The sequence below is a fragment of the Ammodytes marinus genome, assembly GCF_949987685.1.
Source record: "Ammodytes marinus genome assembly, chromosome: 8".
NCBI classification, from domain to species: Eukaryota; Metazoa; Chordata; class Actinopteri; order Uranoscopiformes; family Ammodytidae; genus Ammodytes; species Ammodytes marinus.
In genome coordinates, this window is record NC_137212.1 from 20,104,097 (window position 1) to 20,126,504 (window position 22,408).

The 22,408-nt window shown below is 42.0% G+C and overlaps 3 protein-coding genes across 5 annotated transcripts in view; 1 reads left to right on the forward strand and 2 right to left on the reverse strand.

Moving 5' to 3' along the window:
• The window catches only part of erich3 (glutamate-rich 3), a gene marked incomplete at both ends in the record, with an annotated part of 239,266 nt that extends 234,128 nt beyond the window's left edge, over positions 1 to 5,138 (forward strand). Inside the window, 3 exon segments of the mRNA XM_080032827.1 lie at positions 110 to 472; positions 1,557 to 1,688; positions 1,792 to 5,138. Coding sequence (XP_079888953.1) covers positions 110 to 472; positions 1,557 to 1,688; positions 1,792 to 5,138 — 3,842 coding nt within the window.
• A 1,294-nt stretch (positions 5,139 to 6,432) lies between these two features.
• tnni3k (TNNI3 interacting kinase) lies at positions 6,433 to 18,046 on the reverse strand (the record flags this gene model as incomplete). Of its 2 annotated transcripts, XM_080032245.1 has the most annotated exons (26): positions 6,433 to 6,528; positions 7,199 to 7,278; positions 8,160 to 8,183; positions 8,295 to 8,464; positions 9,081 to 9,140; positions 10,354 to 10,463; positions 10,654 to 10,786; positions 11,364 to 11,416; positions 12,062 to 12,114; positions 12,216 to 12,320; positions 13,380 to 13,574; positions 13,676 to 13,733; positions 13,828 to 13,920; positions 14,413 to 14,469; positions 14,565 to 14,648; positions 14,732 to 14,881; positions 14,999 to 15,093; positions 15,243 to 15,347; positions 15,429 to 15,573; positions 15,971 to 16,109; positions 16,219 to 16,317; positions 16,430 to 16,540; positions 16,748 to 16,845; positions 17,140 to 17,225; positions 17,387 to 17,495; positions 18,007 to 18,046. In XM_080032245.1, the coding sequence occupies 26 exons, from the start codon at positions 18,044 to 18,046 to the stop codon at positions 6,449 to 6,451; spliced, it is 2,532 nt and encodes an 843-aa protein (XP_079888371.1). In that variant the 3' UTR covers positions 6,433 to 6,448. The 2 variants fall into 2 exon arrangements, with proteins under 2 accessions (XP_079888371.1, XP_079888372.1); XM_080032246.1 differs by lacking the exon at positions 8,160 to 8,183.
• A 589-nt stretch (positions 18,047 to 18,635) lies between these two features.
• fpgt (fucose-1-phosphate guanylyltransferase) lies at positions 18,636 to 21,550 on the reverse strand. Of its 2 annotated transcripts, none has more exons than XM_080032248.1 (4): positions 21,381 to 21,550; positions 21,045 to 21,212; positions 20,615 to 20,707; positions 18,636 to 20,389 (listed from the first exon to the last, which is right to left on the reverse strand). In XM_080032248.1, exons 1-4 carry the CDS (start codon positions 21,451 to 21,453, stop codon positions 18,975 to 18,977), a joined length of 1,749 nt encoding a protein of 582 aa, XP_079888374.1. In that variant the 5' UTR covers positions 21,454 to 21,550; the 3' UTR covers positions 18,636 to 18,974. The 2 variants fall into 2 exon arrangements, with proteins under 2 accessions (XP_079888374.1, XP_079888373.1); XM_080032247.1 differs by having other exon boundaries at positions 21,045 to 21,227.
• Between the last annotated feature and the right edge of the window lie 858 nt (positions 21,551 to 22,408).

Here is a 22,408-nt window from a genome sequence, read left to right on the forward strand (position 1 = left end):
TTTCCAGCAAACCAGTATATTCGTACTTTGAGAGAAATGTACAACGTGAATTGAAAATTTGGAGAGAGAATTTAAAGTGCTTCATCCTTCTTCATCTTTATCGCAGAAGATATTAAGTCTCAATCAGGCTCCAGCTCCTCAGGCAGCGACCGGGAGGAGAGTGATGCCGAAGAGGCCACCAGAGACTGCAAAGAGGATGAGACAGCAGAGCAACCTAAAGAGGTGGATCAAGAGGAAACTGCTGTTCCACCAGAGGAAAGGGAAGAACCACATCCAGAAGAAGCCGCTACGACCACTGAGGCTGAGTCTGCTGTGCCTCAAGACTCAGACACACAGAACAGCACAGAGGTAGACATCTACGAGGCCAGCGTCCCGTCCGGGAACGAGAATAAATGGAGTGAAGAAACCTTAGGAGACAAAGAGGCTGAGAAAAGAGTAGATGAGAGCAGACAAGAGGAGGAACCGGAGAGGGGTGAGTACAAACCAACAAACACAGCTCTGGGGCTTTCAGCTATGAGTGAAGAAATGGATCCATCTTGTATGGAGGTTTTTCCACTATTATCACAACCTTTGCTGTAGTCAAGACCACTTTATGTGAGTCAGAGCCAGTACCCTATGACAGTTTTTGATAATTAAGCGACATTTTGACATAAAAATTTAATAGTGGAAAAATGACTTGTGTGTTATTTTATTTTTCTTTCTTTCATCCTTTCTGTTTTGTTTGTTTGTGTGTGGTAAATATTCTGGCTGATAAACTTCATGATGTCAAAGTTAAATTTGAGTTTCGAGATGTTTGGATATTAACAATAAATCTACAAGTTTCTAATTTGATTGTATTTTTATATGTATGTTTTCATGTTTATTTTTATCTGTGTAGTTGGGGAGAAGCAAAAATTGTATGAAATAAATAAACATTAGAATATATAGCTGAAAACAAAAGGAAAAACCTGCAGGGGTTCCAAATGAAATCAGAAGAGGAGGAGGACGCTGTCAATACATATGTATTTTAAGTACCAGTATGTCAAAAAGCACAAAAATATGCAGCTTTTGACCTATTATTCAAGTATTGAGCGACCCCACTTTTTTCAGCAGTGTTCTAATTTTTCTTTTTGTCTGTAAATGTTTAACTGACACATGTTTAGAAAATGTATCATTGATGAAACCAGAATTGTAGGAACATTTCCTCAACTAGTTATTTCACATCCATACAACTATATAATGTAGTTTTAAAACATACATTTTGAGTTTTCTTTGTGTGTCCATTTTGGTTGTGTACTCAATGATGCTTGTTTATGTGTTTTTCTTTCTGTGCATGTTAATTATCATTTTGCATGTTGTGTTGTGTTGCTCCCTCATGTAATGCACATGGACCAATTAAAGACATTTGTGTTGGTTCATAACTGTGTGTTTCTTCATTGGTTCTCTTTATTGTTCATTCATTAAAACACTCGGGCATCATGCGTCACTATGAGTGGATCACAAATGTTCATCATGTGCTTGCTTTACCATGAAACTATATCAGTGCGTTTGCCATGTTTTCCTTTTTCTTTCCCAAGCCAAATCTGTGCAGGAGAAGCTGGCAGATGCTATACTGAAGGAATCCCAGCGAAGCTCTGAGCCCGAACTGAGCGACACCAGCACTGAAGAGGAGGAGTTCACAGATAAAAGCCCTAAACAGGACAATAATGGTACTACGCTTTAATTTTCATTCAAATGAATCAACAAGCTGCACAAGCCCAACTCTTGCATCAAATACATATTTCCCTTGACATCTCTCAATTGTTTTTGCAGATGCAGTTTCAGAGAAATCACTAACATTCACAGAACGCCAACAGTCCATCGTCGGGGAGACGCAATGTCATGAAAATGTTGTTGGTGAAGCTGAAGTTGTGGCACAGGATCAGGAAGACACTTCTCAAACAAAAACACAAGAGGACGAAACTGAACAAGAGCCCCAAGAGAAGAGTGAAAGTACGAAAGATGAGGAGAAAATAGAAGAGGATAGGAATGAAAAAGCCATATCAGGAGAAGACAATCACACAACAGAGAATGATAAATCAGAGGGCACGGAAGATACAGCTGCAGCTTTGCAACCCGTGTATGAAGAGGAAACGGCTGAGGAGGCAAAGACTCCAGAGAAAGATGAAGAAAACAAGTCCAAAACTGGAGTAGAAGCTGATGAAACGGGGCAAGGGCCAAAAAGCAGCGAACAGGATGAGTCAACAGTATCAGAGGCACATAAAAAGACAGAAGATGACACAGCGGCGTTGGATAATGCTGCAGAGGCGGGGGCGATGACAACGTGCAAGACAATGGAGATGAAAGCAGAGCCCTCAGAGGAGCCGGAGGCCCTCAACTGTGAAGAGGCACCTGTAGCAGAAATGGAAGTCACAGCAGAGACTTCAAGCATCTCGCTGGAGGGGAGCAGACACGCAACAGCTGAAATAATAGCAGACGCGAGTGAAGGCAATGAAGATGATACTAAAGAAGAGGAAGCAGAGAAAGTGTCAGCAGTAGAGGCTAGTAAGAATGACAATCAACTAGAGGTGGGTGATCTCGGAGAAGAGCAGACAGAAACATCTGTGGAAGGAGATGATAAGGTAGAAGAGAAATCGGAAAAGGAAGAAGATCAAACAAATCCAGATGAGTTAACAGAAGGTGACAAAAGTGTGGAAAGTCAAGCTGACAATAAAGATAAGAAAGAAGAAGAAGAGGAGAATAATGAGAGTAAGACAGAAGCAACGATAGAAAATGAGAATATTTTAGAGGCAAATGAGGAGCACGCTGGAAAAACCTGCAGCGACGAAAAGAAAGTCGCAGATGAAGAAAAGGTAGACGAATCGGAGAAAGGTGAGGATGGTGACTTGGTCGAGAATGAAAACAGCGAGGACAAACTCGATGGAAACGGAGTCACACCTGAAAAAGTGTGCGTAGCTGAAAATATAAGTGAGACAAACACAGCTGCTGAGAAGGGAAAGGACAATGATGCAGAAAAGGAAGAGGAAGATCAGAAAGAGAACATAGATGAGCAAAGTGCAATAAATAAAGAAACAGAAGAATCTGAGGAGATGAAAGTTGGAACTGAAAAGATCGGAGAGGGAGAAGAAAAGCCTGAGATTGCAGAAGAACCACTCAAAACTGCAACAGCCGATTTGGATGAGGAAAATGCAAAAATACCCAATGAAATTATTGTAGAGCCAGAGGATGTCCGCAACAACGAAGTGGCAAACGTAGCAAATGGGACTGAAACGACAGAAGAGACGCAAAACAGCAAGACGGAGGATGAAGATGTGAAGAAAGATATTGAAACAGTAAGTGGTGAGAATGAAAAGGGAGAAATTGATGCTGAAAATGGTGAAATTTCTACCGGAGCAGAGAACAAAAGTAATGAGGATGAGGGAAATGCTCAAATCGAGGGCGAAAATGATCTGAAAATAACAGAAGTTTATAAAAAAACAGAGGACCATATGAGAGATGAGAGCCCAGAGGTAAACGTACCAGGGGAATCTGGAGATGGTGCTGAACACCACGTAGACCACAAGGTCGACCGGCCTCTTGACACTGATGTGGTAGAAAGTGGGGCTAAGGGAGGGGATGAAAGTGTGGAAAAGCAAGATGAATCGACCAGAAACGAGTCCACTGAGCCAGAGGTATCTGGTATTGAAGCGAAAGAGGAATCAGAGGAAAGCGAGGAACTGAAACAAGATGAAGATTTAGCCGACCCTCATAATGAAAACAGAGATTCAGATGTGCCCATAAGGAATGACAACGTCCAAAGTGATATCAGTGAGTTGGTGGTACTTGCTTCCTCGCTTGATCAGGCACAGCCTTCGACACCAATGGCTGTGGATTCAGACGACACAGCTCACAAGCTAAACAAGTCCACCGTAACATCTGACTCTCAGACAGACAAACACCCACCCACTGATCAAAACGCCAATGACGCTGACCTCTCTGCTGCAGATGGAGAAAATGGAGACACAGAGGAGGCAAGCAAGGCCTCAGAGGAAGGAGCAAGCGTGCTGCTCAAACCTCAAGCGAATTCACCTCCGCTAACGCAACACGACAAGGCTGAAAACACAGCAGAGAGCATAGTAGCAGGTAAAGAATCTCCTGAGGTCTTAGTAAGAGAGGACAACACCGATCTGGTCACAAACTGGCTATCCATGCATCAATCACACTTTTTGGAGACGTTTGTTGAACCCTTAGAGGACTTGAAGGAATTGCCCTCGGACGTTCAAGTGTCCTGCTCTAACAAAGAAGCAACACAATCTACAGAGCCGCCGAGGTCAGCCAGTCCTATAAAGACTGCGAAGATGTCTGAAGAGAACACACTAAAAGATGCGAGCGAGTCAGGGGACATCACCAAGGAGGAAACTGTCGAGTCAGACTTTGAGAGCAATCAACCTGAAGAGAAGAAACCTGAAGACACATCGCAAGTGCAGGAGGAGACAGAGGTGAAAGACTTAATACCAAAAACAGAAAGTGAACAAAATGATAGAAAGTCTGTGAACAAGCAAGACATGAGGTCGGAAGAGCACAAAGGAAGCGTGGGATCACTGGAAGAAGACAAGGTTCCAGACGATTTAGTGCAGGATGACTCTGAGAAAACTGATATTTCCAAAACTGAAGTAGAAAGCATTGCAAGTATTCGTCACTCAGTAACCGTCGGTGGGTCTGAGAGCATCTCCGAGAACCAAACCGAGGAGACAACTACTGATGATGGTCCAAAGATGAATGCAACACAAACAGCCATTGTAAAGGTGAACGACCCTCTACCTAATACCGAAACCGAAGTGCATGGTGAAAACTTATCGAGTCCAAAAGGGCTCCCCGGATTGAGAACAAATACACTGAAAGATACATCGGAAACATGGGAACAAAGTCGAGAAGATACAGAAATAACTGATTTTAGAGCTTCATGGTCAGATAATGGAAGCCGAGAGGGATCTCACTATAAAGACGTCCTACCCATACCATCAGACACGAGCACCAGTGGAGACAGAAGACACGTGATCCAAGACATCACAGATTCTCTCAGTAAAGACCAGCTCAGCACTTTCTCAGTGGATGAAACGCTGTTTGGTCGAGGTTCACACCCTTTGCTGACAGCTGTGAGGACGGAGAGTGGACATTAGAGATCAATCTTCAGAGTGGCACAAAGTTACAGGGATGCTTTACTTCATGTAATAAGAAAATATAAAATAGGAGTTCTATAATAAAGTGAATATTTAAAAAGCTAAAAGATTTTCAAGAAAAGTGTTCTGACACAGCGATAGACAATCAGACGGATACAATATTTTGATAGAAGCACTCAAGTGTCTTATTGTGTCTGTGTTTACATTACAACTTCTTCAGCCTTCGATCACCAAAAAAAAAGAAGCTGCATAATTAGTTTTGGTTGTTGTCTAACATGTATATAAAAGACCATCTCTTCCTATTGTTGGTAACAAAGAGGGCACAGTTTATGTTGGGTATCAAGTGCAGCTGCTATCACTTATTACCGGTAAACAGATACTCTTCACTCAGAACTGATTGAATAATTCATAGTTGTTGGACTCAGCTTAGTTGGCACACTTTACATTTCCACTGTCTGAGAGGAAGCTCCATGATACAGTACTTCAGCTGTGTTCTGAGATCTGTAATTGCACTGTGTTTGTGTTAATGACAGTTCAAGTATTTTAGTGCTAACTAAGATAAAAACTAAATGGAAGTGAATCAATGACAATGCTAAACTAAGCTAACATGGAAAATCGCTTTATCATTGGGCTGCTAAATGAAAAGGTGGTAAAATCTCAGATGTAGACAGGTAGATTTGATTTGAGGCCATTTTGCAGCTAACACTACCTCTTTATCAAAACTTGTATTCGTATTGCCTTTTCATCTGGTTTGTAGGCCAATGGCTAGTGTGAGTTGGTGAGGCTTCCTCTTTTTAGTTATCTGTGAATGACTGAAGACTTTTGTGATTAGGCTACTCAAAAATAAAAATGTGTAACGGATAGTGGTGTCCTCCTGTTTTCTTTCTTCCTTGAATAAAGACGTACACATTGAATGTCAGAAATACCACACACATTGACATTCTCAAAAGGTTGTAAATAAGATTTATGCAAACCATTTACAAAAAAACAAATGTTGCTTGTCACACACACACACACACACACACACACACACACACACACACACACACACACACACACACACACAATGACCATTATTCAAAAGTCCCCCCAAAAATATTTTTAAAATGTTTACATAATAAAATAACAAATAAACCTAGTACAACTACAGTAAGAATGGGCTATACTCCATATACAGTTTGTTAAAACTAAATACAGTTTAGTCAGCACTATCCAATTTTACCATTTCCAATACAGTTTTATTTCAAATTTTTTGTTAAACACAGGCATGAATGTACTATGAATTAATATGGTATGAACTCTAAGTGGGTTCAGTTACTGTCCTCAAAGCTGCCACTGCTGCTGTAAGAAGAACAGAATCTCATGGTGCTCATGGGATCAGACACGTACCCTGAAAAAGAGAAGAATCAAAGACCACGGTGACACTTTGACTCAGCATAAATCGTCAGTTAATAGTATCCACAAGAGATCCATTATAATTATTTACTTCAAAGAAAAAGCCAGGTAAAATTCTTTATTATGTGGTTTCTTAAGAGTCAGTTGCCTACTACCAGACTCCCTACTGTAGAGCACAAAATGTGTATTCATCCACCATTGAAAATATTCCCCCATAAACGGCATATTTCGCCTCAAAACTACTGTGTCTAGCTGTTTAAGGGAATGAACTGCTGCTTATTTCTTTCAAATTAATGTGTATAATGTAGGTAGGAACTAGGAAGGGTAGGAAATCCCTCAAATTTCTTGGTCTTGGTCTTTTTGTGGGATTTGCTGACAATAAGAAATATATTAGATTCCACGCCTTATATTTTAAATTACAACGTGTAACCTAATACATTAAAAACTACAATATATGCCCAATAAATAAAACAAACCTAAACACTTTATCAAGAATATGAGTAATTAAAGTAAACTGGACAAAATAAACAGAGAGAGCAAGTCTTCAAAAGGAAATTTGATGATTCTAAATTGTCTAAATTAAGTCTGAACAGATCCTTAAGCCAAGATTCAAAAGTAATGCCTGTCACTACAGCGCCAGTGCACACGTATTCTGCCAAACAAACCATTTCGATCAATGGGAGAAAACTGCATGTTCCTTCGAAGTTCCTCCAGTGAGAGGCCTCCGGATGCACGGCGTCGCTCACTGAAAAATAAAAGAATTAAAATTAATCAATTAATACTCCAATCAACTGCAACACAATGCTAGTCCAAACAATACATACTGCTTTGTTTACATGGAGGAAAGATAAGCTGGAGCCACATAGAAGTGGAAGAAATTCAATATGTAATGTCCGACCTAGTACTAGGCTGCTCTCACTTTCTCTGCAGGAGAACCAGTGCAGTATACAAAATTGATGAGAGGTTTGATGAGATGTACACACGCGCATGCACACGCACTAACCCCACCTTGTGGTACTAGGTTCATAGTGACTGTAACCAGGCTCCAACTCTTCTCACGCACAAACACACACAAGGAGACACACCACACAGGCTCCAAGCCAGGCGTCTGAATGTGGCCTTCCTCCTCAGTCAGACTGCCATGCAACTTTTATTGCCGTCGCTTTCCTTTGTTTCCTGTTCAGTATCCAAGCAACCCCACTCTTTACTGTTGCAGTAAGCTTCTTAACTGGTCTACATGTTACTGGAACAACAATTGTTCATCGGGAGTCTTTTCTAAAATATAAATCAAGCCCAGACATGATTTTTGTGGGAGTTCCTGTTTTAAGTGGACATATTTAATTGAAAAGAACTACAGATCTCTTGGTTAAAGCTCTCTTTTAAAGGGTCATCCACATGATAACTCTAGAGACAGTGAACCATAAAAAAAAAACTAACTAAGCAATTGGAACATCTGGGTTTTCCTCCACAATGTGACTATAACTATCTATTTATTAACACCCTCAACATGCCCTAGATTCCTGCAGGTTTTTGTCTTCTCTATTTTGTCCTGTTTTTGCAATCTTAAATGTGTTTAGATGACATGTCATGTCAATCACATAACAGCGTTTCTGTCATGTGTCTCACCTTGCTTTCTCTTGGACTGCATCACTTATTAAATAAAAAAAACAAAAAACAAAGACATTTTAGCATCCAGAAATGAGCAATTATTATCAACCTCTCGACCTCCACCTGTTCTTGGGGGTGATTGAGCTCTCTTACCTCTGAGACCAGTAGGCGTAGGCGCGAGTGTTGAGAGCATACTCAAGCTCAAAACGGGAGCGCAGGGCCGCAACATGGCTCCGGCCGGGTCCTCCTCGCCCGAGCAGGCAGTCGGAGGAGGAGGAGGGCGACAAGGAGCCACTGCTGTTACTGGAGGCTGGAGACATCAGCTGCCACACACAACACACACACACACACACACACACACACACACACACACACACACACACACACACACACACACACACACACACACACACACACACACACACACACACACACACACACACACACACACACACACACACACACACACACACACACACACACACACACACACACACACACACACACACACAGAGAAACCAGAAGAGTGTAGTCATGATTGAGATAATTGAATTATCTTGTTACTGAACTGTAGTGTTAATGCTATAGTGTGTAATTTCTGTTACCCTCAAAAAGGTAAGCTTTTGGTGATGGAGCATGGATTTCCCCTCCTGCTCTACGTTCAGGTTTTTTCTTAGGAGCAGAATCAACAACTGAAACATTTCTTGGGCTCTTGTTGGGATTTTTCTGAGCTCCTGCACCAGTGTCTGGGAGTGACACCAGTTTGTAAACACTGCTATACAGAGAAATACATAGAGTTTTGTGGAGCTGATAGGCTTAATCAACTTTTGGTCAACCCATCTGGGGATGGCTTTAATGTAACCAACATTAATAAATGAAAAGGTACACACTATAGCTTTAAACAGGATGACAATACATAATGTTTGGGAAATTATATACCTCAACATTGACCAAGCATTCCTCAAGGTTAGAAACCACTTCAGAGAACTCAGGCCTGTCCTGATTTGGAAGAAAAATAAAAAAAAAGGTTTTTTCTAAACAATCACTTGCATCGGATAGATCCCACAACAGACAACAACACAAGCAAATCCTAAAACACTGTCCGGTGTATTGTGCTCATTTGAGTCCACCCACACATGAGGCAGAGGTGAACTCCGATTCAAAAGAGGCCCTTAGATCTCTTGCCTCACTGTAAAAGAACAAACACTGCCATGCTGGAGCTGTTCAATTATACATCACATCCTTAGACAGTGGCCATGGTCTGTCTGTGTACTGCTTTATTACACAAGACAAAAAAAACACAAGTATAAAAAGACAGTAAACACCTCCCATTGTTACCTTAGTAATTCATTTTGCCCTACTTTTTTGTTCACATATTATACGACAGTAATCAAGTGAAAACTACTGTGTGTGTATATATATAAAAAGTACTTTGATGCAATTATATGATCTACAACGTTTAAATGGTCATGTATGTGGTGATTTTCGTAATCCTATTAACAAAATTGTATAATTTCAAATTATATTGGTAGGAATACGAATGTAAATCTCAGTCTTTCACACATACATTACAATACAAACAGTACACTACCAACTTTTATGCCACACATGAGCTGCTGAACTGTTCATGTGAGGCACATTGAACGGCCTATTATGATCACAAACTTGTTTAAAAAAGTGTCCCCAACGGAGAAAGCTACTGGTTGGCAAGCATAGCTGGAAAACAGGAAGGAGATGTGCCACGGAGGGAGAAATTAACATGCTCTGCCATGTTATAATGTGCCTAATGATGAACATTGCAGCACTGAGGGAGGATAATCCAGTTCGTTTTGAACAGCCCTGCAGTAATGTATCATCTGGGGACGTGCCTGTTCCCATTCATTACTTCTACACACATTAGAAGAAGCAGCTGACTCAGCAGCCGTTGCCTCTGAGCTGCTGGGGGTCTAAGTGGCTAATAACATTTAAGGATTTTATTGGTGAGATCATTTTACAACTTTAAGTTGCAAAGGAATCCCTAGTTGAGTATCAATGGACAGAACAGAATAGATATATGTATATACCTGTATAAGATATAAACTACATTGTGAAACCATAGTACAATATGTTGGCTTATGTAACAGTATTGAGAACAAGTTATTATTTGAGTGCCTATTTATGATGATTAGAGCTAAAATGAAATTCAAGAACAGAGGAAATCTTCTTGTTTTACCTCGGGGCAGGCATACCAGCCTCTCATTAAAAGTGCAGAGATGGGTTTGGGGATGGAGTAGCCAATAGGAGGCCGGACGTGATGGTAGGCCATGTCTGCTGCTGCGGCAGCTGAAGACAGAAAGACAGAAAGACATGACAGTGTGGAAGCAGCTAAATAGAATTAAGCCATCATTTATTTTATGATTTAGTAATATATATATATGTGAAAAAGGTGCATTGTGTCGAGGTGTCTTCTCTCGTGTCTAAACCTCCCCACAACCACCATTTATGGAACACGACTGATGCTAAGGGAAAATACCAGGTTTCAAGTGAGCGAAGGGAATTTCTCCAGTGAGCAGCTCCCACAGACAGAGGGCATAGCTGAACATGTCTGCCTTCACTGAGTAGCGGGTACACTGGGTGAACACCTCTGGAGCCATCCAACGCAGGTTCTGTACAAACACACACACAGACACACATATGTATCAACATACAAAAACAGTAAAGACAGTTAGGTCCTCAATTTAAGTGGAAGCTGTATTGCCCTATATATATATTTGATATTTCAAGACATCAGACCAATCGTACACGCACGCACCAACCCACGCAGACGCACACGGACACACACATGCACGCGCACACAGACGCACACGCACACACAAAGCCCCAATTACTGACAAAAAAGTGTCCCAGTAAGGGCAAGTAGTTCCTCACAACATGCACTTCCCAAGAGAGGTAACACACTTAACACCAAACTGCAGGCCAAGCACTCTAGGTAGTGATGAGTCAGCACATTGAGAAAAAATCTGCATGAACGCAGTTTTCTATTAGCTTGTAATTGATGGCAGGTGCCAAAAGAAGCTCTGCCTTGAACTCCTGCAAAACAACAGCAATATACACTTGAATAAGAAGTGCCTTATTCTTCAATGGATGCAGCATATGGTGAGAGATGATTTGGCTAAAGGGAGAGAAAAGGTCATTCCAAAAGGTTTTGTATCATCAAATGTAAAAAACAGCGACAGCACTGACCCCCGGCTGCTTGGTCATGTTGTCCTCAGCTACAGATTGTAGAAATCTAGATTCTGCAGAAGAAGTAAAAGACAGGAAGGGAATACTATGGTCAAACAATGTGCATCCACTGGTATTTAGCTGTAGTTTCATATACCGTACACTCACACTAAGCTGAGCCAGTGAACACAATCTTTAATTGTCAAAGTGAAACCAACGGAGAAATTCCTTTGAATGTAGGAATAGAAATAAGAAAGATATTATACATAACGACAAATGAATTTTTCTTAATAAAAGAAAAAGCTAGGCTATGTAAACTGATCAGTAGCTGTCTGTATCAGTTGAATGAATGCACATTATTAATGAATAAACTGACAGTGCTAGTTATACACCAACATCTATTTAAGTTTTGCCAAAATTCGCTAACAACGTACACTGCTGTTCATGACAGACCAAGTGAGGCTGTAGCAGCAAATTGTGAGTTGATTGTTGTGAAAGTTTTTTTTCTTTACAAACATACATAGTTTCACTTTTCAGTCATTTTTAACTGTAAGCAGACAGAAATAAGCTTAAGAGCTACTCAAGTTGTAATGTGGATGTGTTGAACAGCAGATTCAAAGATGGCCGTCCATTCATTTAAAGAAAATGCTACTCACCTCGTGCAGCTTGAATTTGTCTTGAATGGCAAATAAAAAAAAACTTCAAATGATATATCTTACCTCCAAAATCAGCCACCACTGCATGTCCATCCTCATACAGCAGGATATTGTGGCTGGAAGGACCACACATGTATTATTATTAGAAATGACATCTGTTATTTCAGCCTGCCAATACCTTCCCACCAAATAATGCTGCTACTACTGTGGCACACACCTGTTTAGGTCCCTGTGGATGATAGGCTGGGTGAGGTTGTGCAGGTACTCCATGCCCTTGGCGACGTCGATGGCAATGATGAGCTTGGACTGCAGGTCGATGAGCCTGTCCATTGACACATCATTAAAGCTGCAGCCACTTAGTGCCCGATCAATGGCCACTGCCAATCACACACAGCACTTTATACAGATCAATAGGATAGTCTATGAAGACAGCACCTGGCCGCACGGTTAGCGGAACACTTCATCTGGATCAATGGTGATCCCGGCTGTGGGGGAAGAGATTGGTGAGGGGAGACGCTTCTAAAGAGGATAACGAGAACTGAAACAGTCGGCTGTGCAACATGTCTTTTTCAGACACTTTGTCAGTGACTCCTTAAAGCGGTTTGAGCTCTTTTCAGAACTCGTAATCAGGTTTTAAATACTGTCAAAGTGTGTTAGGAATCAAACGTGACATCAAATGGACTTTGCATCCATATACCCTGATGTTGATACACCAACAGGCATAGGACTTCAACTCAGGGTTAACGATGGAATGCAACACAAAAAAGGGCCCTGCAATAAATAATCTTCTTAAAATCCATGTGATCCTGAGGCAGTATTATTAAGACACAAACATTACTTACAAGAACACCAGACTAGAGTCAAAAATGACAATAGAGTTGAGCTAATACCTTTCTGACACAGTGAGTGGGAGCAAACATTAAACATTACTTTCTTATAAACATCAAAGTCAAAGCTATAGTGCCTAATTAATGTCGCCCAAATGAGGAATTCTAAGTAATTACAACAACACTGTTGCTGCATCTACATGAGGTAAGCCTTCAGTGATCACGCATGGAATTTATACCCCGTCCAGGTTTTTTCTTAGCAGAATCAACAAATGAAACATTTCTTGGGCGCTTCTGGGGATTTTTCTGAGCTCCTGCGCCAGATTAGGGAGCGAGAGTTTTGTGGAGCTGATAGGCTTAACCAACCTTGTGTCAACTCGTTTGGATTTGGCTTGAATGTAACCAAGATTGATTTATATATGAGAAAGTTACCAACTTTAGATTTAAGTTCTTAAGTTTAAGAGCTTATGTGTTTCAACGGGCACTAGATGAGGACTACTGACAGTATGGTACGCTCACAGCTCAAGTGTGTTATACTGTACATATTACCTCACCTCTTCTGCTCATGAAGCAGAGAGAACAGGGAGCCTCCAGAGACGTACTGGGTGACGATGGCAAACTGGCTGGGGTCGTCCAGGCAAGCCCCCATAAACTGGATGATACATGGGTGGTTGAGGCGACACAGGATAGAAACCTCTCTGCAGAACATGTCCACATCCGACTTGGAGCAGTATGTGTTTGCTCGATAACTACGAACAACAGTGGGAATTGAAGAACTCGTCTGTGTTCCACTCACCAAAGATGGGATGCAAAACGTCATCTTAAGATGGTATGTTAAATAGACACGTACCGTTTTATGGCCACAATTTTGTTTCTGCATTTGCCTCTGTAGACTTTTCCGAAAGAGCCTGAAACAGTGTGAAATATATGATCCTTGACAAAATGATCTGACGCATGTTATTTGACAGGGGGAAAAAGTACCGGTATTTATAAGTAAGTTACCTGATCCGATCATTTCGTTAAACTCCAGCTCATGCAGCTGAAGGTGGAAATGAGATGGGAGGCTGGCCCTGAGCTGGAGAACATCGGCTTTCTCTGGAAATAGAGAGAAACACTTCAAGAAAATTGTTGAGGACACATTTTTTTCAATCTGTTTTTCCTCAGAACGAGACACAACATTGTTGGGATCAGATGGGGAAAAGAAGCGTTGTATTGTTATGGAGCCATCATGGCTGTCTATGTAAGTAATTAAACAGAAGTAAGGCACTAGCACTTCATTTAAATAATGTAGTACTGTAGTGTAATTTCCTTCAGACTGGTTGGAAGGCCAATTTTAGAAAAAAAGCTCCATGTTGATGATTGATCACCTGGCAAATCTTTGTTAGTTATAGTAATTGATAGTGTGGCCAATTGGAATAGTTATTTTTTCATGTTCAACCCCTGATGTTTAGAACCTTTAAACGCATCCAAGAGTTTTTTTTTAACAGCAGCTATAAGCTTACTCCCTTGGCGACTGACAGTTTGTGTGTGCTGTCATGTCAGCTGACACTGATGTGAAATGTGCCGCGCTTCACTCCACCTCGCTACCTTTAGTCATGCTTTTGATCTTTCCCAGAGGAGACGGGACAGAAACGTAGGACCCGTCTGGAAGGGAAGCGACATGTTGAGACAGATTAATGTGAGGGGGACTTATGTAAGATTTAAGTCCAGATAATAATTTCTAGAGAGGGGTGTCTCACCCCCTCCTGGTTGGGAGTATTCATTGCAGGGGGAGTCATCTGGACGTGTGTAGTGTTTCAGCAAGGTGACAATGGCATCGTGACCTGAGGCAGCCAAAAAAACAACAATAATACGTTTTAATTTGATCTTTTAACTGACATATAAGCTCACTGCCATACAAACAGACCTTTTTCATAAGCCCACATCAGGCAGGTCTGCTCCTCCTTCTCGCCGCTGGACCTGCTGGGGTCGCAGGCAACCAGGTTCATGTCGGCCCCACTGTCCAGCAAGAAGTGCACCAGGTGGATGTGGCCGTGGAAACAGGCACTGTGGAGAGCTTTACGGAGAAGCCAGGCACACTTATTTGCAGATGGCATAACGCCCAGTTATGATTTAAAACACAACTGCATCTGTACTAAATTGACTTGCAGTTCTAAGGGACGTAAAGAGTTACCCGTGTGTCCATCCCTGCCCTGATGGTTGATGCTCATAGCGTTCTGGCTCAACAAGAACCTCACCATCTCCAGGTCTTTACCATAGGTGCATGCACTGGGACACAATATATGTTATTATCATTTAAAACAGAGTGACAAGGATCCCAAGTTAAAGGCTTATAAATCAAACCGTGCGTCAATGCACTTGTCTGTATTTGTGTCCCTGTTTTCTACCCTATAAATAAATACAGTGTTAGGCAATACCTGTGCAGTGCTGTCTCGCTGAATATGTTCTCCTTTGACATACTCTCTGGACCAGAACACTGTATAATCTCCTTCCCTGCCTCAAATTTTCCATTGTAGCAGGCCCTGATGAAACACAACATTTTAAACAGAACTTCATGTCATCCACCCAAAAAACCCATAGAAGGCTACTGACACTGTATTTACAGGTGTAACGGAGTGTCCCCGTAGATGTTGATAGAGTGAGGCTGAATTTCTGTGTTGCCCTGCAGGAGGAAGCGAACAATCTCATGGTGGCCAAAGCGGGCGCAGAAGTGTAGGGGAACGTGATCCTCGTTGTCTTGGGCGTTAACTGGAGAGAAGAGCAGAAAGGTTGGAGAGCGTTAAACAGTCCTTCCCACAATCTCTCCACCCCCCCCCCCCGTGGCTTTTTAGCAGTGCTGGGGGTTAGTGAACTACATGTAATTAACCTAGTAGTTTGCTGGAACTAACTATATCCATATTTGCATAGTGGTTGAAGTAGTTGAATTACTTTTTTGCCATTGTTTGTGTAGTTAACTACTGAAACTACAAAAATGTTGGGCCATAAAAGGAATTTATTTTTAATCTTTCTCTTAACATTGCTTCTCTATTTGAACCCCCATTGATGAGCCCTAAATAATAGAAAATCCAGATTTGTTTACGAATAAAATGAACTAGAACTAGTTTTCTCCCAAGGGTAGCTTTTTCTTGGGAGTCCCAGGACTCACCATTGGCTTTGCTGCCTTCCCCCATCAGCAGTTTGACGATGCCCAGGAAACCCTTGGCCGCAGCCAGGTGCAGCGGCCGGTCACCCACCTCGCCACTCGCATTCACATCTGCCCCAAACTTCAGCAGCAGCTTTGCCACCTAGACAAGAAGGGAAAATACCGGTAGTCTGTCTTGTGAACAATTATGTATTATCTTTTATTATTATTATTTACAACGCATTAAAAAATGTAATTTTATGAAAATTTACCTTCTCATGACCGTTATAAGAAGCAATGTGCAGTGGGGTGAAGAACACAGCATCCTGAACATTTACATATGCTCCATGCTGCAGGAGTATATCTGCTGCCTGGGGGAGGGGGAAGAAATGCAAAATGATGAGTGTGCAAAAAAACAATGAAGAGCCCCTAGCTGTTGTTGACACATTTCATCATATTCATTGAGACCAGCTGAGTTCTTACCTCATGGTGCCCAGCCAAGGTGGCGACATGCAGGGCAGTGAGGGCACTGCAGCCCAGCTGCTGCACGTCTGACCCTCCATGGAGGAGTGCAGTCGCCAGCTCACCATTATCCTGTGGTGCAGACACAAAGCAAGGAATACAGTGCACCCGGAAGACCATGAGGTGAAACCACAACTACTGTGTGTATTCACCATCAAAAACACTTGGCTGGCTTTGTGTGTGCTTGCACTCCACCATGTGGTAAAATGTAGCTCTTCACCACAAAACAACACAAGCAAGACACATGTATATTTCACATGGCTCTTTCATTGTCCTCACCTTGTAAGCAGCTAGATGGAGCGCAGTGAATCCATTCTTGGACAGTCTGGACGGACGCAGGCCTTTAAGCATCAGGGTGCGGATGTGGGACGTGTTACCTGGTCATGGAGACGTTATTATTGTGTGCTGGTAAAATATTTCACTAAACAAAACATTACGTTTAGTGTGTGAATGGCATAACAAGGAGGAGTTTAATACAACATCTTAGCAGGATATATTATCTTTTATCTATATACTGTATAAGCTACAATTAATTTCATATCAGCTGTTTGTGTGACCAATGTCAGAGAGGTTGTCTTTAGACAATGATTTCAGTTTGTCCACAGTAATCCTTCCTTCCACTGTCCCATTTTGTTGAGGAGTTATAAATAGACTGTGGTAGTCATGCATACCTCCACACACGCAGCAGAGATGCAACAGCGACAGCCCCTTCTCTGTTCGGTAGCTCAAGTTCACCTTCTGAAACGCCTCATCAGAGCTGAAAAAATTAACATCAACTAGGCTGTTTGTGTGACAAAATGCAACCCCGACTGACGTGGACAACGTAAGCAGGCCGAGGAGAATCAATGCAGGTATGAAAAGACGCATCAAATGTGGTCCATGCTGCAATTTCATAAAAAAAGATGATGATCTTGTCACCTGAAAGCAAGTTTGAGCTCCACAAGCTCGCTGTCTTTGAGCTGGAAGTCGTCTTCCAACTTGTCCAAGATCACAGAGTACGACTCGGCCACCTTCTTCTTCCACTCATCTTCACAGCCCCATCATCAGGGTGAAACATGACAATTTTATTTAATAATTTCCCCTATGCATGACTTTATCTTTTATTTAAATATGCTAAAAAAATTAAAATAATGGTGGAGTAAACAATTCTGGAGAATGCTTATTGTGAAACGGGTATGTAAACAAAGGGTAAATAAACAAAGGGGCCCAACATAGCTGGCAACATCCCCGTTCACAGAGATATGCACTGATTTTGGCAAAAGGTGATTTTGACACCAAGCATTCTCCAGAAACGCTGACACCACCTTTAAGGGCCAAACAATAGTGCATTACATTGAAATTGAGCAGGACAATATGATAATATTCAGCCACCAAAGGCTTGTACAGCGAGTCAGTGTTTATGATCGAGAGGGATGGGGGCTGACAATAAAACCCAGCCCTCCAGACTTTCCCTCTTCGATTTCAGAGCGCTTTCTCAGTCCCTTGGATGTAATATCTAAAATTGGAATAGTCTCACACAATCCCAAACAAGCCATTACCTGTACACGTCTGAGAGGGTCTTGATTTGTAATTTCCCATTGATATGGTCCTTCTCTTGTTATATGTGCTGTAAAGTTTGGTTTACTAGAGTAGAGCAGTAGTATAATCGTTCACTCTGTCACAATTGCAAAGGTCCAGATAAAGGTGGGGGTAGGGAGGGGGATCATGACTGTAGGCTAAAAATAAAGACCTTTCAGAGGAATGCCTAACAACTGATCTCTGTAAGCATGCGCGAATGTGAGTGACTGTATCTGTCTGTTGGTGTGTGTGTGTTTCGGACTTTTTGGGACACACACCAGAATTAAAACCAGTTGATTGAGGACGTCTTGTATGATTGGGGACAATGGTCCCCATTTGGTGAAACAGTGATTTGTGGGTCAGTGGTTAAAGTTAAGGTTAGGTTTTCGCAAGTATGGTTATAGTTAGGGTTGGTCAATATAGTTAAATGATTGTAAGTCTATACACAGTCCCCACACTGTGTGTGTGTGTGTGTGTGTGTGTGTGTGTGTGTGTGTGTGTGTGTGTGTGTGTGTGTGTGTGTGTGTGTGTGTGTGTGTGTGTGTGTGCAGTGTCCCTGCACTGTCCTCGTGTGTGATGTAGGAGGGTCTGTTTGAAGTTATATTGAATCGTTTTATTTGCTTTATAAAAAGGGGCACCCAAACATGCATTTTCCCAGCAGACATGACAAAGCACAGCTTCAAAACAATGTGATGTGGAAGAGGCATTAAACAGAATGCCTCTAAAAGGACAACAGAGTGTTACCTTAAAGTTTTAAATGTAAGGAGGAATTTATGAAAACTTATACAGTGATACATCCATTTAAAAAAATCCATATCTGATGTACTGTGTCAGGAGACTGTTGTAAAAACATGTGGTCATTGAATGATCATAGAGTATGTCGATTAATTAATAGCACCCACAACATGAACCTAAAACCTCTTACGTTATCTCAATTAAAACCAGGAAGTTAATTGTTCCCTTTTCCCTGTGTGATGTCTTTGTACAGTCCCTTCCTGAACTCCAGCATCTCCTCCAGCTTCTTACACTTTAAGGCCTCCTGCATGGACATCAGCTCAGTGTCTTTGGGAAAGGTGAATGTAGAGCCGCTCAGGACGGCCTGCAGCATCTCCACAGACATTGAGAAGGAGCTTCGCTGATCGGAACAAACAGGAAATAAACGAGCGCTCCACAGACTACAGCTGGACGCGTGGGCGGAGAACGTCAGGGCCTCGTCCTTCAGCCCCCAGTGGGACAGACACTCGGCCAGGCTGAAACCAAAAAGCTTCAGCTCGTCCATATACGCGTGGGCTTCCACACTGTGCTTCAGGTTGTCATCGATACCAAAGGCAACAGTAACAAACCCTGTTTGGTGCTGGTGATTGACACACAATGAATGCAAGAAGACTCCGTCGGGCACCGCAAGGCCGTCGCTGACCAAGCAGCTGCTGACGATTGAGCCCCTGCCTATTGAAACTCCTGCCCCCACTCTGGAATACTCCACCACTGATCCAGCTCCCACAGAGCAACTGGGATCCAAGACGCTGTACATGACGCAGTGTCCAGAGGGGCCCTCTGAGTTCTCTGTCACATGTGCACTGAAGGCAGATGACAGGAGGCCGAGCTCGCTCCTCAGCACGGCATCCGCAGTCAGGTGGAAGAGATACTCCGATGTGGTTCCAATGTGATAAAACTTGGAGTTGTTCAGGAGAATGACATTCAGGGGAGTCCCTTTAAGAAGATGAAAGATCTTCTGGCGGATTTCAACCAGACTGCTCTCCTTCGTCGTGACATTTGCAGTGTTACTGGTGTAATCTATCCTGGCTTCAGGGCCCAGTGCTTGGAGAAAGTCCCCGTAGGCGTCTATCTCACAGTCTAAAGGGCCGAGCTCTTTCAGCAGATTACGAAGAGATTTTGCAGTGTTAGAGTCAACATAATAGGTGCTGTCTGTGTAGACAAACTCAGGGTCAGAAATAGAAACACAACGACTCTGGCTTTTACAAACAGCCCCACCGCCTCGCATCTCATCGATGCTTGGCTTGTGCAGAAAGCGCAGACAGGAAACATTCCCCATTTCCGAGTGCGTAGACTTTTCGTTACAGTCCAACACAAACACTCCATGGGTTGTCCCAACAGACAGCGGGGAGGGGTGAGCTAAAGCTGTGAAGCCAGGTTTGTCAAACCTGACACTCTCCCTCTCTGCAATACTGTAGAGCTCTATGTCATCTGCGCAGGTCACCAGTACACCAGGCTTCATCTGGAAAGGGAAGTCCACATACATGGCCAGTTTGAGCTCCAGCATCTGGTAGAGAGGGTCCCCAAGTGGCATGGCGGTGAAGATCTTTCCCAGTGCGCTGGCACTGGGCAAACGCTGACTCCACCCTCCTGGAAGCATGAGAATTTGCAATCAACTCGTTTACCTAACATGTTTTTGGACTCAATTGTGTCTCTGCAAAGTATTTTTCAAAATGTGCTAAAAAGAATGTAATTCGATGTATAAGGATGCACTGCCTTAGGAGCAGATGGAGAGGCAGAGCTTTACTTGAGTAAGCAAAAGGCTTGCTTTCAATGGAAGAAGAATTTAATTTGTTTTTCATTGAAATCTCAAACCTGCATGGATCAGTAGGACTCTCTGCCCGTCCAGAGCCTTCCCATAGATGTCATTCAGCTGCTGCAGTGCGTACAGAGTGGAGCCCCCATTCCCTTAAGAAACACAAAGTTATATATTAGTTATTATAACAACAAATACAATTTAGTTTTAGTTTAGTAAATTTAGTTTTAGTTTAGTAAATTTGTTTAACGTGTTAAAATAATACAAACGCAAACAATACTTATAAGCAATAGATGAAAAACAAACAGGATCGTCAGCAACATATAGGCCTAGCCTAAACAACAAGTGATTCACTTGATTACATCGTTAATGTTCGAAAGGGGTAAGATCACCTCCTTGTTTTTCATAGAAAATACAAGTTGAATGTTGAATGTGTTTTGCTTGGTTGATCCCCCTCAGCAACAAAGTGAAACTGTCTGACTCACTCACCTATTTTAGGTCCAGGCGGATCTGAGAAGACCTTGTAGTTTACTCCAAGTGGAAGTTCTTTTCTGTCAACTTTGTCACTGAGCTGCAACTCATACGCGTCTCTCTGGCTCCCATCTACAGCGGTCACCACCACCACATCCCAAAACTCACCGGGCTGCACCTGTCGACCTTCAGGCAAAATATCTAATAATGCATTTTTAAAACAGCAATTTATGACTTACCCGCCACCACAACAGATGATATAACCATACAATGGTGTTTTTCACTATAGTTATAGGAGGGAAAACATAGCCTACGTTCACCAAACGGACACGTCAAATATAGCCTAAACCTCACCTCGCATAGAGTTAAATTTTCCGAGTTTTTCTCTTGTTGCAATTCGAAGCTTTGTGGTAAATTCCTGACTCATACTGTCGCTTCCAGTGTGTATTAAATTGGCTACACTCGCTACACTCTAAAGTAAATTGAATCAAACTATGATAGTTACAGAAGTAGCCTAACCAAGTGGTCTCATTTCCGGGTATGGTGACGTGGTTTGTTGTCTGTGAAAAGTGGGCGGGAAGTGAGTGGCGCACGCGGGGAGGGGTTGATACGTCATATATTAATTCAAATTGAAATATAGCTCAATGCAAGGTGTATTCAAATTATTTGATTGAGTTTTGCCAGTTTTATTTTTCTGGTTTCCATAAATCATTAGATAAAACACCCAACCAAAGTAAAGTTTTGAAAAATGTACCACATATAACCAATAACCTATAATGAATTTAAAACTTTTTCCTGAGTGTCAGTGGGATGGGGGCATATTTTTTTGTAAAATATGCAAATCTAGTGCTTTTCGTAAACGTTTCAATGTTTTATCCTGTGTATTTATACCATTGTATCTTGTACTCTAATGTTTAGTCCCATTTCATATATCATTGCATCTCATTCTTTTTCTATTTTATTATTTTACTTCGGCCTACCTGACCAGGGACTACAGTTGGAAAATAGCAATTTGCTCAAACTTGGTTCAATACATCTCTCCTTGCCCTAAACAAGGTTAATGTTTCTTTTGTACATTGTCTCTGTTCAAATAAAGTTACATTACATTAACAACTTGAAGTAGGCTATTTAATAATAGATCTCTGTAGACCTGAATATGTGACAGGTGTGTGGGAGGAGGGTGAAATAAATAACAATGAAAGGAAGTCCCACACACTCTCGCTTATTGCTGACATAATTATTCAATGAAAAGCAATGTTTTGGTCTTAACAGGTAGGCTACCTGTAAAACGACTGTGGCTCAGTTGGTAGAGCGGGTCGGCTGATGATCAAAGGGTTGGAGGTTCGATCCCCGCTCTGCCACCTGTGTCATGGTTGTTGTGT